The following is a 17,631-nucleotide window of genomic DNA, read 5'->3' on the forward strand; positions in this document are numbered from 1 at the left end:
GTAGCTCTGTCTACTTTTGTTCACTCTGCTCATGTCATAGTTCCTTCGTGTCACAGTAAGTGTTTTTGTTTCTTGTCGACAGTTAGCCTTTGTGCTATTTTAGTTCATAGCCAAGTTTGTTCTCCGCCTTGTGCGCGCCTTTTGTTTGTACCCTTTTGTTTGTTTTTTTGCTATAGTATTAAATCATGTTTTCTCGCTCAATGCCTGCCGTCATCTCTGCATCTTGTGGTTCGTCACCAACATACTCTGACACTTATTTTAAGATATTTTTGGGTTCATTGAGGTTAGCTAATTGTACTTGTTTTGGAAAGTCTTGACCAGCCAAATTTTCTTGTTCTATTGGCAGATAATATTGCTTAGTTCAAATAAAATACTCCTAATTATTTTTTTTCCTTGTTTTTGAACACTGACTTTTTGCAGTGTATGGTTCAATAGTTATTTCTGATCATGCAACGGTTGTTGTGGACATCTCCCTCCCAAGCAGGCCAATATGTCACACTCACCCTGGCGCTTCATTCCCTCTTTGCTCCGTGAGTCAGATTTATTACGTCTATTAATAACAGTATCGACTTGTTCACCTCAACCAACGCGAGTGAAGAGGTGTCCGCATCAACAATTTGGGAGGCATGCAAGGCTTATCTTCATGGGTAGGAACTTTCCTAATCTGCCTACACAAGAAAGACTGCTAATGAAAAGAGAGGGCATCTATCAAAAAGCATCACAGAGTTGCAGGATAGACGTGCGATATCACCTGATGCTGGTCTACTTAAAGAATTACTCACTAAAAAAGCAGAATTTGATATCATGGCATCAGCAGCATTACTAAGAATACGCTTACATTTTTACAAATCAGGTGACAAACCCAGCAAATTCGACTGGTACTGTGATATCCGTTGATCCAGTAACTAAAATAATCAATAATCAATCAAGCCCTATACGAGTCACACTACCAAATGTTCTTAAAGTCGCTAAAGATCCCAATTATTGACCCTAGAAAGTCTGCCTGACTGGATGGACCTCTGACCCCTGAAGAACTCAAATCTGCCTTGAGGTCAATGCAGAGTGGAAAGTCAAGGTGGAATATACAAAACCCAAAACCAGTGAAGTTGGCACGTTGTGTAAATCGTAAAAAAAAAAACAGAATACAATGATTTGCAAATCCTTTTCAACTTACAAACCCCGTTTCCATATGAGTTGGGAAATTGTGTTAGATGTAAATATAAACGGAATACAATGATTTGCAAATCCTTGTCAACCCATATTCAGTTGAATATGCTACAAAGACAACATATTTGATGTTCAAACTGATAAACATTTGCAAATAATCATTAACTTTAGAATTTGATGCCAGCAACACGTGACAAAGAAGTTGGGAAAGGTGGCAATAAATACTGATAAAGTTGAGAAATGCTCATCAAACACTTATTTGTAACATCCCACAGGTGAACAGGCAAATTAGGAACAGGTGGGTGCCATGATTGTGTATAAAAGTATAGTCCATGAAATGCTCAGTCATTCACAAACAAGGACGGGGCGAGGGTCACCACTTTGTCAACAAATGCCTGAGCAAATTGTTGAACAGTTTAAGAAAAACCTTTCTCAACCAGCTATTGTAAGGAATTTAGGGATTTCACCATCTACGGTCCGTAATATCATCAAAGGGTTCAGAGAATCTGGAGAAATCACTGCACGTAAGCAGCTAAGCCTGTGACCTTCGATCCCTCAGGCTGTACTGCATCAACAAGCGACATCAGTGTGTAAAGGATATCACCACATGGGCTCAGGAACACTTCAGAAATCCACTGTCAGTAACTACAGTTGGTCGCTACATTTGTAAGTGCAAGTTAAAACTCTCCTATGCAAGGCAAAAAACGTTTATCAACAACACCCAGAAACACCGTCGGCTTCGCTGGGCCTGAGCTCCATGAAATGCTCAGTCATTCACAAACAAGGATGGGGCGAGGGTCATCACTTTGGGAACAAATGCGTGAGCAAATTGTCAAACAGTTCAAGAACAACATTTCTCAATGAGCTATTGCAAGGAATTTATGGATTTCACCATCTACGGTCCGTAAAGTCATCAAAAGGTTCAGAGGATCTGGAGAAATCACTGCAAGGCCGAAAACCAACATTGAATGTCCGTAACCTTCGATCCCTCAGGCGGCACTGCGTCAAAAATCGACATCAGTGTGTAAAGGATATCACCACAAAGGTTCAGGTACACTTCAGAAAACCACTGTCAGTAACTACAGTTGGTAGCTAAGTGCAAGTTAAAACTCTACTATGCAAAGCGAAGGCCCTTTATCAACAACACCCAAAAACACCACCGGCTTCGCTGGGCCTGAGCTCATCTAAGATGGACTGATGCAAAGTGTAAAAATGTTCTTTGGTCTGACAAGTCCACATTTCAAATTGTTTTTGGAAACTGTGGATGTTGCGTCCTCCGGAACAAAGAGGAAAAAAAACATCCGGATTGTTATAGGCGCAAAGGTGAAAAGCCAGCATGTGTGATGGTATGGGGGTGTATTAGTGCCCAAGACATGGGTAACTTACACATCTGTGAAGGCGCCATTAATGCTGAAAGGTACATACAGGTTTTGGAGCAACATATGTTGCCATCCAAGCAACGCTACCATGGACGCCCCTGCTTATTTCAGCAAGACAATGCCAAGCCACGTGTTACATCAACGTGGCTTCATAGTAAAAGAGTGCGGGTACTAGACTGGCCTGCCTGTCGTCCAGACCTGTCTCCCATTGAAAATGTGTGGCGCATTATTAAGCCTAAAATACCACAACAGAGACCCCCGGACTGCTGAACAACTTCCACCTGCAATCCCAGTCCCCCTCTCACTCAACGTGCATAAGAGATGAAGTTGGAAAAGATAAGGCACTGCCTTTGGGGCTCTGATGCAAAGTTTACTAAAAGTTTACCAAAATATGGCACATGTTGATTCCTTGAGCCTGGATGATGTCGCTACTGTTTAGGCGCACCCCACTGATCAACCTAAAATTCTCAGTTTATTTGCTTAACATTACACGTTCCAAGGCATGGTAGTGGCACACATTCATTTAATTATATTATTACTTTAGTAGGGTTTTTTTTTTCTTGGGGTTTATGTATGTACTGTATTTTTCGGAATATAAGTCGCAGTTTTTTTCATAGTTTGGCCGGGCTCCAGTGCGACTTATATACAGTATGTTTTTTTTCCTTCTTTATTATGCATTTTCGGCAGGTGCGACTTATACTCCGGTGCGACTTATACTCCGAAAAATACGGTATGTATGTATGTGTGTATATACAGTACATGCCAAAAGCTTGGACACACCTTCTCATTCAATGCATTTTCTTTATTTTCATGACTATTTACATTGTAGATTGTCACTGAAGGCATCAAAACTATGAATGAACACATGTGGAGTTATGTACTTAACAAAAAAGGTGAATTAACTGAAAAAGGTTTTGTGTTCTACTTTCTTCAAAATAGCCACCCTTTGCTCTAAACACTTTTCCGCACTCTCTTGGCATTCTCTCGATGAGCTTCAAGAGGTAGTCACCTGAAATGGTTTTCTCTTCACAGGTGTGCTTGAAGCTCACCGAGAGAATGCCAAGAGTGGAAGTAAGTACAGTAAGTGCATGACTCCACATGTGTTCATTCATAGTTTTGATGCCTTCAGTGACAATCTACAATGTAAATAGTCAAGAAAATAAAGAAAACGCATTGAATGAGAAGGTGTGTCCAAACTTTTGGCCTGTACTGTACATACACACATAAACCCCAAGAAAAGAAAAAAAACCTACTAAAGCAATAATATAATTAAATTAATGTGTGCCACTACCATGCCTTGGAACTAATATATATATATATATATACAGGTAAAAGCCAGTAAATTAGAATATTTTGAAAAACTTGATTTATTTCAGTAATTGCATTCAAAAGGTGTAACTTGTACATTTTATTTATTCATTGCACACAGACTGATGCATTCAAATGTTTATTTCATTTAATTTTGATGATTTGAAGTGGCAACAAATGAAAATCCAAAATTCCGTGTGTCACAAAATTAGAATATTACTTAAGGCTAATACAAAAAAGGGATTTTTAGAAATGTTGGCCAACTGAAAAGTATGAAAATGAAAAATATGAGCATGTACAATACTCAATACTTGGTTGGAGCTCCTTTTGCCTCAATTACTGCGTTAATGCGGCGTGGCATGGAGTCGATGAGTTTCTGGCACTGCTCAGGTGTTATGAGAGCCCAGGTTGCTCTGATAGTGGCCTTCAACTCTTCTGCGTTTTTGGGTCTGGCATTCTGCATCTTCCTTTTCACAATACCCCACAGATTTTCTATGGGGCTAAGGTCAGGGGAGTTGGCGGGCCAATTTAGAACAGAAATACCATGGTCCGTAAACCAGGCACGGGTAGATTTTGCGCTGTGTGCAGGCGCCAAGTCCTGTTGGAACTTGAAATCTCCATCTCCATAGAGCAGGTCAGCAGCAGGAAGCATGAAGTGCTCTAAAGCTTGCTGGTAGACGGCTGCGTTGACCCTGGATCTCAGGAAACAGAGTGGACCGACACCAGCAGATGACATGGCACCCCAAACCATCACCCAACCATGCAAATGTTGCATTTCCTTTGGAAATCGAGGTCCCAGAGTCTGGAGGAAGACAGGAGAGGCACAGGATCCACGTTGCCTGAAGTCTAGTGTAAAGTTTCCACCATCAGTGATGGTTTGGGGTGCCATGTCATCTGCTGGTGTCGGTCCACTCTGTTTCCTGAGATCCAGGGTCAATGCAGCCGTCTACCAGCAAGTTTTAGAGCACTTCATGCTTCCTGCTGCTGACCTGCTCTATGGAGATGGAGATTTCAAGTTCCAACAGGACTTGGCGCCTGCACACAGCGCAAAATCTACCCGTGCCTGGTTTACGGACCATGGTATTTCTGTTCTAAATTGGCCAGACCCAAAAACGCAGAAGAGTTGAAGGCCACTATCAGAGCAACCTGGGCTCTCATAACACCTGAGCAGTGCCAGAAACTCATCGACTCCATGCCACGCCGCATTAACGCAGTAATTGAGGCAAAAGGAGCTCCAACCAAGTATTGAGTATTGTACATGCTCATATTTTTCATTTTCATACTTTTCAGTTGGCCAACATTTCTAAAAATCCCTTTTTTGTATTAGCCTTAAGTAATATTCTAATTTTGTAAAACACGGAATTTTGGATTTTCATTTGTTGCCACTTCAAATCATCAAAATTAAATGAAATAAACATTTGAATGCATCAGTCTGTGTGCAATGAATAAATATAATGTACAAGTTACACCTTTTGAATGCAATTACTGAAATAAATCAAGTTTTTCAAAATATTCTAATTTACTGGCTTTTACCTGTATATACATATATATATATTTTTTTTTTTTCATAATACTTAACTTTATTGGTGTTTGTGTGTGTGTATGTATATATATATATATATATTTCTCTTTTTTCCTCTAATTATTGATATTAGTCCAATTGAAATGTGTCTTGTTCTTTGTTTCCTTCCCCCTGTTTTATGTGGTGTTTTGTGGGCCTTTACGTTGCAAACATTTCAATATATATTACTGTACACGTGTTGTTGTAAAAATTTAAAATCATAAATAAATCATATATAAAACAAGACAGTATGTCTCTATTTTATCATATCCTTACTGACCTATTTCAGCTTCACATTTATTGGTGAAATGGAATCACGACTGCTTACGTTGGATTGGTCAAACAGAGTCATGTGACAGTGCCTGCCGGAAGCAGGGTCCCTGAGATATAATAATAATACATCTTTGCAAGCCTTAATCGATAATTATAAATAATTGCGATATAAATAAACGTAACGATCGGAATGAAATTCAATGTAACGGAGTAAAGTAGCGTTTCTTCTTCTCAAAAATACTCAAGTAAAACTAAAAAGTATGTTACATTAAAACTACTCTGACAAATACAACGTATCCAATAAGTTACTTAAGTAAATGTAACAGAGTAAATGTAGAGCGCAATCCATTTAGCATTTTTGTCTTCATAAATATGCAGAATATACGCTGATGCAAATATAATCATTGAGCACTCGCAATGTGATTTATCAAGGATAAATATGTTCTGCGACGGCTCATTTGCATCTATATTTAGCACGTTTTAATTATGTTTGCAAACTGGCACAGTTACGCACAAATGGTGATAGAGAGGAGGTGTTTGGCCTGCAAACACAGATGATTCAGAGGAAGAATATTCTGTCTGTGTGCATAGCAACATATTTAGACTGTCAGAAATTTAAAAAAAATTGCAATCTGATTTTTTTATTTCTATATTAACATTTTTTACTATTCAGCAATGGCATTTTATCATTTTAAAGCTGTCGGATCACTTTATATGGCCAGCGAACGCCTGGAAACAATATGCGTCAATAACATACCTTATCTTTTCTGACTAAATGTATTATTCTTTCTTTTTTGACAGATACAAAAAAAATGTACTGCATGAAATTGCATATATTCTAAACTTTAATATTATCCAATATTTCAACAAATATCATTATAATACTTTCCAAAAAATGGTTTTGTAAAAATAAAAATTAATACTTAGATATCTACTTGACTTGTGATGTCAAAGCAAATCATCCATCAAATTGCAAAAATGACAGTAGATGTTACAATAACATTTACGGTAGATTTTACAGCATGTTACTGTAAATTGAAAAACCACTACCATTGTTATTTTATAGTAAAATTCTGGCGACCCAGATGCCAGTTGTTTTGTTGTTGTTGTTGTTGCCATGGTTGTTGTTTTACAGTGTATTACTGTAAATGGAAAAACGGTAATGTATGTATATGCATGTATGTATGTATGTATGTATGTATGTATGTATGTATATATATATATATATATATATACGTATATATTACGGCTGCGAATCTTTGGGTGTCCCACGATTCGATTCAATATCGATTCTTGGGGTCACGATTCGATTCAAAATCGATTTTTTTCAATTCAACGCGATTCTCAGTTAAAAAACGATATTTTCCCGATTCAAAATGATTCTCTATTCATTCAATACATAGGATTTCAGCAGGATCTACCCCAGTCTGCTGACATGCAAGCAGAGTAGAAGATTTTTGTAAAAAGCTTTTATAATTGTAAAGGACAATGTTTTATCAACTGATTGCAATAATGTAAATTTGTTTTAACTATTAAATGAACCAAAAATATGACTTATTTTATCTTCGTGAAAATATTGGACACAGTGTGTTGTCAAGCTTATGAGATGCGATGCAAGTGTAAGCCACTGTGACACTATTGTTCTTTTTTTTTATTTTTTATAAATGTCTAATGATAATGTCAATGAGGGATTTTTAATCACTGCTATGTTGAAATTGTAACTAATATTGATACTGTTGTGGATAATATTCATTTTTGTTTCACTACTTTTGGTTTGTTCTGTGTCGTGTTTATGTCTCCTCTCAATTGCTCTGTTTATTGCTGTTCTGAGTGTTGCTGGGTCGGGTTTGATTTTGGAATTGGATTGCATTGTTATGGTATTGCTGTGTATTGTTTTGTTGGATTGAATAATAAAAAATAAAATAAAAATAAAAATAAAAAAAATAAAAAAATAAAAAAATAAAAATTAAAAAAAATAAATAAATAAATAAATAAATTTAAAAAAAAAAGAGAATCGATTCTGAATCACACATCGTGACAATCGCGATTCGAATCGATTCTGAATCGCACATCGTGAGAATCGCGATTCGAATTCGAAACGATTTTTCCCACACCCCTAGTATATATATATATATATATATGTATATATATATATATATATATATATACACATATATATATACATATATATACTGTATATATATATACATATATATATATATATATATATACACACATATATACATACATACATATAAATATATACATATATATATATACACATATATATATATATATATATATGTATATATTCCATTCCACCAACCACTCTGTTTTTTTTTATGTATATATTCACTTCACACCTATTTTTTATATTTTTATATATTTACACATTGTTTTTCTAGCATGCACACATCGCACTGTATGGAATGGCCTCAATCTCGTTACCCTGCGTAATGACAATAAAGCTGATTCTGATTCTGATTCTGATATATATATATGTATATATATATACATATATATATACTGCGATGAGGTGCCAATGAGATGGCGACTTGTCCAGGGTGTACCCCGCCTTCCGCCCGATTGTAGCTGAGATAGGCTCCAGCGCTCCCCGCGACCCCGAAGGGAATAAGCGGTAGAAAATGGATGGATGGATATATATATATATATATACATCCATCCATTTTCTACCGCTTATTCCCTTCGGGGTCGCGGGGGGTGCTGGAGCCTATCTCAGCTACAATCGGGCGGAAGGCGGTGTACACCCTGGACAAGTCGCCACCTCATCGCAGGATATATATATATATATATATATATATATATATATATATATATATATATATATATATATATATATATATATATATATATATATATATATATATATATATATATATATGTATGTGTGGGAAAAAAATCACAAGACTATTTCATCTCTACAGGCCTGTTTCATGAGGGGGGGTACCCTCAATCATCAGGAGATTTTAATGGAAGCATTCGCATACCATGGTTTATATAGGGCACAGAGTGGGTGGGTACAGGCTGGTGTAGGGGCGTGGTGATTGGCTCATGTGTTACCTAGGAGGTGTTTCCGTCTATGGCGGCATGCTGTTACAATTTCGCTGCGCTTGTTGAGGGATGACAGGTCTGGATGGTAAATAATAAACAGTTTCTCTTTCAAGCATAGGTTGCATCTTTTATTACCACTATTGTAAGGTGTGCTGGATGCAAGAATTTGCCATGTTATTGAATATTCAACATTATTGTCTTTGAGGTTCCAAATGTGTTTGCTGAGTTCTGTGGTATTTCGCAGGTTTTGGTTCCTGAAAGAAGCCTTGTGGTTGTTCCATCTGGTTTTGAATTCTCCCTCGGTTAATCCTACATATGTGTCGGATGTGTTAATGTCCTTGCGTATTACCTTAGATTGGTAGACAACTGATGTTTGTAAGCACCCCCCGTTGAGAGGGCAATCAGGTTTCTTTCGACAGTTACAGCCTTTGTTGGTTTTGGAGTCGCTCTGTCCGGGGGTCGACGGCTCATTTGCAATTGTTTTGTTGTGGTTTGAGATGATTTGTCGTATATTGTTCATGCAGCTGTAGCTCAATTTAATGTTGTTCTTGTTGAATACTTTTCTTAGGGTGTTGTCTTTGGGAAAGTGTTTGTCAATCAGATTGAGGAATTTGTGTCCAATGTTAGTTGAGACGTTTTTGCTGTATGGGGGGTTGTACCAGATGATGTCGTTTCGTTTTCTGTTCTTTTTTGGCTGGTTTCCTGGCGTGGGTTCATAGGTGAGGGTGACAGAAAACGAAACGACATCATCTGGTACAACCCCCCATACAGCAAAAACGTCTCAACTAACATTGGACACAAATTCCTCAATCTGATTGACAAACACTTTCCCAAAGACAACACCCTAAGAAAAGTATTCAACAAGAACAACATTAAATTGAGCTACAGCTGCATGAACAATATACGACAAATCATCTCAAACCACAACAAAACAATTGCAAATGAGCCGTCGACCCCCGGACAGAGCGACTCCAAAACCAACAAAGGCTGTAACTGTCGAAAGAAACCTGATTGCCCTCTCAACGGGGGTGCTTACAAACATCAGTTGTCTACCAATCTAAGGTAATACGCAAGGACATTAACACATCCGACACATATGTAGGATTAACCGAGGGAGAATTCAAAACCAGATGGAACAACCACAAGGCTTCTTTCAGGAACCAAAACCTGCGAAATAACACAGAACTCAGCAAACACATTTGGAACCTCAAAGACAATAATGTTGAATATTCAATAACATGGCAAATTCTTGCATCCAGCACACCTTACAATAGTGGTAATAAAAGATGCAACCTATGCTTGAAAGAGAAACTGTTTATTATTTACCGTCCAGACCTGTCATCCCTCAACAAGCGCAGCGAAATTGTAACAGCATGCCGCCATAGACGGAAACACCTCCTAGGTAACACATGAGCCAATCACCACGCCCCTACACCAGCCTGTACCCACCCACTCTGTGCCCTATATAAACCATGGTATGCGAATGCTCCCATTAAAATCTCCTGATGATTGAGGGTACCCCCCCTCATGAAACAGGCCTGTAGAGATGAAATAGTCTTGTGATTTTTTTCCCACACATACATATATTGCGCTCTACTACGGTATCGAGCACTATTTTTTGGATAACCTTATTAAGACATATATATATATATATATATATATATATATACATATATATATATATATATATATATATATATATATATATATATATATATATATATATATATATATATATATATATATATATGTGTGTGTGTGTATATATATGTGTGTATATATAAATAAATGCAAAAACCTCATTTAAATAGGACTGTCTGTATCAATTGTACAGGCAGTCTTAGTAGATCATGCCACACGCCCACTAATAGTATGTGCATTTTTTTTTTTTACTTTGCAAACACAATTTGGCACATGTTTTTTTGGATTTTAGTAGATCAGGCCCTTAGTTCAAACCATCACATGTTGACTGAAAGTATTCCAAACACACGCAGGACTATATTTAGCGCGATTGTTGACGCCTCACCACAGCAACAGCATCACTGGCCAGCAGAGATGGCATGTCTAGGACCACGTAGTACGCCACGTTGGTCAGCAGGTAGATGATGGTCACGATGGGCATGGAGATGGCGATGGCAAGCGGTAGATTCCTGTAGGAGCAGTAGAAAACCGTAAAATAATTAAAATTGGCATCTGATTTTTTTTTTAAGAATTTAAGATTTTCAAATATTTGACGCATAATAGACTTAGACAAACTTTAATGATCCACAAGGGAAATTGTTCCACACAGTAAAGTGTATTATCCACATTACTGTAATCATGTATATATATATATATTATCACCAACGTTCCATCTAAGGCGCGCGCCTGTGCAATTGCACACTGCTCAAGCGTCCTCTGCGCACGGCAAATCTATGCCACGCACAAAATCAAATAAAAAAATAAGCGCATAACAATTTTCGACACACGGACACGACAGAGAAAACAGTTTTCGTCATCATTGTTCAAATATTGTAACGTCTGTCGAGAGGCTTTGAGGACATGAATTCCATCCATCACTTTACTGAGCAAAACTCTTTACTGTCGGCCATAAACACATCACCAAAACATTAGTAAAAAAAAATCTATCTAGCAAAAGTGGTCATTTTCTGCAGTACAAACCAGACCAAAAGCAAGTTTGTTATATCAACAGCAGCCGCTCGCTCTTTCTCACTTGCGCCAACACATGCACATATGGCACTTAGCCAGTGATGCGTTTACAGCCACACAAAAAGTCGGACAACTCCAACACCACACATAAAGTGTCATTCCAGGTCGTTACACTATGATTTACCAATCAAATGTGTGCTTATTTTTAGTGTCATTTATTAGGAATCTTCATTTATAAATATTAATCATGAAATGCTGTTAGTATATTAAATAAATACTAATAAAAATATATTTTTTACAAACAGGAAGTTGCAGGAATGTACACATGATCACCTGCTTACATCTCATTGTGCAACATGTGAATGGTTTAATGGGAACTAAATGCAATGTCTGAAAGGGGTATACATTATTTCCAAAGCAGGACCTCCACCCAGACAAACAATACAAGTACACAGTTCATGAAAAAAATTTTTTTTTGTTATTGTCATTGTAAGTGGGCCTAAACACTTATATTAGAAAATATTCTCATGGAAATGACTGCTGTCATTTGAGTATAATAATAAGAGAATGTTGTCAGTCTATCTGCGATGAGGTTGGAACTTGTCCAGGGTGTACCCCGCCTTCCGCCCGAATGCAGCTGAGATAGGCTCCAGCACCCCCGCGACCCCAAAAGGGACAAGCGGTAGCAAATGGATGGATGGATGGATGGATGGAGATTGAACTTGTTATTTAGTCAGGTTTGGGACAGGTGTGCTGCTGGTGTAGCCACAGTGTGCACATCTGATGTTGCTCACATGGGCTCCACTGAATGCTCAGGGAGTTTTTGCGTTTGCTCACACACATGAAAAATTAGAGGGAACATTGATTATCACACAACTTTAGTATGCTTAAAGTCCGTTGCTATAGTTATTAGCTATTGTGCTTAAGCTGTATTTTTCCTATCTGTGCAAGGACAAAGCTTCTTGTCTGAAGAGTGGCCTCAGCCGCAGATGCTATCTTTGTTTTAGCCCGCTAACAGCCAAGGACTTAAAGGATCTCAACAAAGATAAGATGACAGCGCGCAGACGAAGCAGAGACAAGGTGAAATTACAAGTCCCCAGCACATTCCGTCAGGTATTGTGCGTACTGGACCTGCTTTGCATGATATATGTGACCACTCCTTTTAGAGGCGGCTTCAGTGAGGTTGACTAGGGAACTCCTGAATAAATAGAGGGATGCGGTAGCTGTACCTTAGAGCGTAGGGCGAGACTGTGACTAAGTGTGCATCTCCATGCGTTGTCCTCATGAGCTGAATTGAACTCTGTCTCTGCATGATTCCTTGCTTCTTGTCTGATTAATAGATGTCATCAGTGTTTGAACCTGACAATTACCTCTCTGGATTCTGAATCTCCTCTGTGACAAAGTTAAGCGTGTCCCAGCCCGAATAGGAGAACAGTGCGGAGTAGAGGGCCAAGGCTATGGCTCCGGGATCTGTGGAGGATCCTTCGAACGGACTCTCAAAGCTCTTAGTCTCTCCTAGACAAAGACAAATTGAGGTTTAAAACTTGCAATGGAAGCTTATTCTTAATTTGTAATACTTCTACATTTGGTTTGTTGATGAAGTGCAACTTACCGCCAAATAATTTCAGAATTCCTACCATTATGATGAGGAGGAGGGATGAGAGCTTAGCGTAAGTGAAGATGTCCTGGATCATGGTCCCCCATTTCACGTAGGCACAGTTGATGTAGATGAGCATGCCTGGAGGAGCCACAATAGAAGCACAAAATATTAATATCAAGTGGATAAAAACACAACAGATATCATAAGACTAGAATGAGTGTGTATTCAGACAACACGCTGTGTTTAGGTCTCTGCGATCTGTTTGGGACTCCATTTTGCTTGTAAAAAGTCAATGAATGAATGACGGGGCGCTTCATATTCAGTAAGGAAGGGCTCCATTCCTGGGTGAATCTCGCGTGAGAGGAAAAGGAGCGGATAATCATTTTGCAATGCAGTCTTCTGAAAATGATGGAAAGCGCCATTAATGCTGTGGTCAAAGATGCAAGTGCCACAGAACACATTTTAAGATATTCACAACTCGACTGCCGTCTGGCGGGTAAATGTTCTTAAGCCAACCTAAATAATTTGCTGTGAATTGTATTTTATTTTTTTACAAAAAATTCAGAAAAATTATATATAAATATACCAGAATATGAGCTTGAGTAAATAATACAAAACCCAAAACCAGTGAAGTTGGCACGTTGTGTAATTCGTAAATAAAAACAGAATACAATGATTTGCAAATCCTTTTCAACCTATACTCGATTGAATAGACTCCAAAGACAAGATATTTAATGTTCGAACTAAGAAATGTCATGTTTTTTTTTTGCAAATAATCATTAACTTAGAATTTAAGTTTTTTGGTAAGTAGAATCACAGCTGATCTGGACATTGGAAAGTTCTCTTGCCATCTGAGATGTGTTGTATCCCAAATAGCTGCAATCGTCGTTTCTTTCTCTTGAGGTATTCATGTGTGATTTCCACATGCGTCTGTACATGTAGAAGAGGGAGAAACACGGGCATGTCTGGATGACTCGCCTCCGTCTTTCTAGTGGTTAGCTCCGTTACGGTCTTTCTGGCGTCACTTCCTCTCCGAACTCAGTTTGTAAACGATCAATGAGTCCATACAAAGCTAAGAGCCGGAGATTCAAGAAATACACGGCACACTTACCCGTGTAAAAAATTATCCAAGTAGGGGAACCTTAAAACGATGGGTTAGTGTGGCTGATACGGGGCTTAGGCTAAATCATCATCATCATCATCATCATTTCTTTTTATTCCTTTCATGAAAATGCATATATACAAGCCATAAACAGTTCACACTTTCATTGGTTTTTGTTTCTTATACATTTCCATGATCAGAAAGGAGCAGATGGAAGAATACTACTCTTATATTTATCTGCCCCCTTTTTAACACAAATTATTTTAGATGACTTTATCACTGTTCCCTCCACCAACACCCGAATTCCAAAATACTTAAAATTTTCGTTTAAGCATTTTCAAAATGACACGTCCAATCAGAATCCAATTCCAGTTGTCTCTTTTTGTAACTTTTTTTAAATTCAAAGATATTCTTGCAAACTTTTTAAGTCTTTGTCTAGAGAATTCCATGCTTTCACAGCAGCAACAGACAAGGACATTTGCTTCAAATTTGTTCGCACTCTTGGATGTTTAAAGTCATACGGCCTTCTATGGTTCTCATCTTCAGACGTGAACACAAATAACTTTTGTAAGTCCTTCGGAAGAACTTTATTTCTAACTTTGAACATCACTATTAGAGTATGCAATTCTACAATGTATTTTAGTTTGAATAATCCTGACCTAATGAAGAGTGCATTTGTGTGGTCTCTATATCCTACTGTAAAAATGATACGAATTGCTCTTTAATGTAAAATAAATAAAGGCATTATGTTGCTGTGATATGTATTTCCCCATATTTCTGCACAATAATTGAAATAAGGTAGAATAATTGAGCAATATAACATTCTCATTGTATTATACAGGAAACTGTATTTAACCTTGTTCAAAATAAATAAGCTTTTAGATAGCTTATTTTTCACATGCAATATATAAACTTTCCATGTCAACTTTTCATCTAGGATGACCCCAAGAAATCTGATTTCAGACACCTTCTCAATTTTCACATTGTTTATGGATAAACTAACTTCTATCTTTCTTTTATTACTGAATACCATAAATGTAGTCTTTTCCAAGTTTAAAGATAATTTATTTACATCAAACCACAATTTTAGTTTAACCATTTCCTCTTCAATATTATCGGCTAAGATTTTCAAGTCATCTCCTGAACAGTATAAATTTGTATCGTCTGCGAATAATACGTACTGTAAAATGTTCGAAACCTCACAAATATCATTTATATATAAAATAAAAAGTTTGGGTCCTAAAATCGAACCTTGTGGAATTCCACATTCAATATTCATACAATCTGACCTATGATCATCGATCTCAACATATTGCTGTCGTTGTAAATAGCTGGTTAACCTGTCCAGTGCATCTCCTCTAACTCCATAAGTATACAATTTAGAAATGAGAATTTGATGATCTATAGTGTCAAATGCCTTCTTTAAATCAATGAACACTCCTATTGTGTATTTATTTTGATCAATTGCAGTTGTAATCTGTTCAATAATGTTCATGATGGCCAAGCTTGTAGACCTATTTGATCGAAATCCATACTGACTTTCATTTAATAATATATGTTTTTCAATAAAGCAGTCTAATTTATTAACAAACAGTTTTTCAAGCACTTTGGAAAATTGAGATAGGAGAGATACTGGTCTATAATTACCAAATGTATGTTTATCTCCGGTTTTAAATAAAGGTATGACCTTAGCTGTTTTCATACTGTCTGGGAAAACTCCTTCTTTAAAAGAACAATTAACTATATAATGTAATGGTTTAATGATGCAATCCATTGTGTTTTTTATTATTTTCATGTCAATACCCTCATTGTCTGTTGAGGTCTTGTTTTTTAGTTTATAAACCACAGATAATATTTCATTTTCAGTCACTTCACTAAGAAACATTGACTGCATAACCCTATTTTCCCTTTTCCAGACACCCCCTGATTGATCATTAGCTCTTAGTGTTTTGTTTGCTAAGCTAGGTCCTACATTTACAAATAATTTATTAAATTAATTGACAATTTCATCTTTGTTTTCAATTAATATATTATCTTTTTTTAAAGGTAGTTCTGTTCACCTTGTCCTATTCCCTATTGCTTTATTCAAAATATTCCATGTACCCTTTATGTTATTTTTATTTTCATGCAACATTCTTTTGTAATATTCCCTTTTTGCTTGTCTCAATATATTGGTCAACTTGTTTTTGTAGTTCTTATAGCGTTTTTCAGCATTCTCTCGGCCTACCCACACCCAACATTTCAGACATAAACCACAGGTCCATCACCCGACTGGCAAAAACAATAGTTCAGGATATCACTCACCCACTACACCAATACATCATCCCACTACCATCAGGGCGCAGGTACAGAACAATCAAATTCCGGAGGGCCCGCCTCAGGAAAAGCCTGATCCCTGCAGCTATAGCCACCCTTAACAGCAGGCCCAGCCGACCTGTCTGACAAGCCTGTAAATGTGTGTTAGTCATGTATGATGTCTTTTTGTTATTTATTTATTTTTTTTGTGTGATGTGTAATGTCTAGTGTTTAAATGTACGGCAGTGACAATGAATTTCCCCAAGGGGACCAATAAATCTAATCTAATCTAATCTAATCTGTTCTTGTAGTAATATAATGTTTAAGAAAAGAATCATAGGCAGTGTTTATATCGTCTGTGTAGACCTCTTTCCACTCTTGTTTTAATAGCTCATTCCTGAAGTTGTTAATATGATTGACACTTCTTTTACTCTTAAGTATTTGATGATATGTTCTTTTATGGAATTGATAGTCAAATATTGCAAATATAGGCAGATGATCACTCATGTCATTTATCACTAACCCAGTAGTGATGTAAATCCCTAAAACATTTGTAAAGATATTGTCTATTAAGGTTGCACTAGTTGTGGTTATTCTGCTAGGCTTTGTAATTAATGGGTACAGCCCTTTTTCATATATCTCTAAAAAATCTGATGTTTGTTTATGTGAATCTACCTTTAGAAGATTAATATCATAATCTCCACAAATTACTATAGTCCGATTTTTATTTAGACCATTAAATATGAAATATGAATAAATAATTATTCGTTCAAGGAGTTATCCGGCTTAATGTAGACAGGGACTTAGTGTTATTTTAAAGAGTAGTGTTTTGGGGGCTCTGAAGACTGGATGTACTGACAGACTCACAGTCAAAAAGGTGGAGTTCTATGGGTGTTGATTATCTTCGCTTTTTTTCGTTTAACCATAAATGGCAGGTTATTGTGATAGTCCATATCACTCATCCCTACTGGCCAGGTGTGGCCTGGGGGGCCTTGAATTTGACACCTGAGGTTCAGTGACGTGCGGTCACTAGAGGCCATCATGGAAAGAAAAAAAATGTAAAAAGAAAAAAAATTAATTAAATTGTTATATGTATCCAGTGATTATACTATACAGTTATTTTCCATTTAACTTCACCAGTTTTAGATTATTTTTATTCAAAATCGCTGAATTTTCACATTTGCCGTTCAAATACTGAGAAGAGACGGTGCGGTGATCAGCAGCC

The 17,631-nt window shown here is 37.1% G+C and overlaps 1 protein-coding gene across 1 annotated transcript in view; it reads right to left on the reverse strand.

Annotated features, from left to right (window-relative positions):
- LOC133579328 (uncharacterized) overlaps positions 1–17,631 on the reverse strand; it is a 134,940-nt gene that overhangs the window by 27,532 nt on the left and 89,777 nt on the right. Inside the window, exons 13-15 of the mRNA XM_061933900.1 lie at positions 13,022–13,147; positions 12,780–12,924; positions 10,787–10,910 (exon numbers count right to left, since the gene is read on the reverse strand). Coding sequence (XP_061789884.1) covers positions 10,787–10,910; positions 12,780–12,924; positions 13,022–13,147 — 395 coding nt within the window. The remainder of the gene's footprint in view (positions 1–10,786; positions 10,911–12,779; positions 12,925–13,021; positions 13,148–17,631) is intronic.

This window comes from Nerophis lumbriciformis, linkage group LG03 (assembly GCF_033978685.3).
Source record: "Nerophis lumbriciformis linkage group LG03, RoL_Nlum_v2.1, whole genome shotgun sequence".
Lineage (NCBI taxonomy): Eukaryota > Metazoa > Chordata > Actinopteri > Syngnathiformes > Syngnathidae > Nerophis > Nerophis lumbriciformis.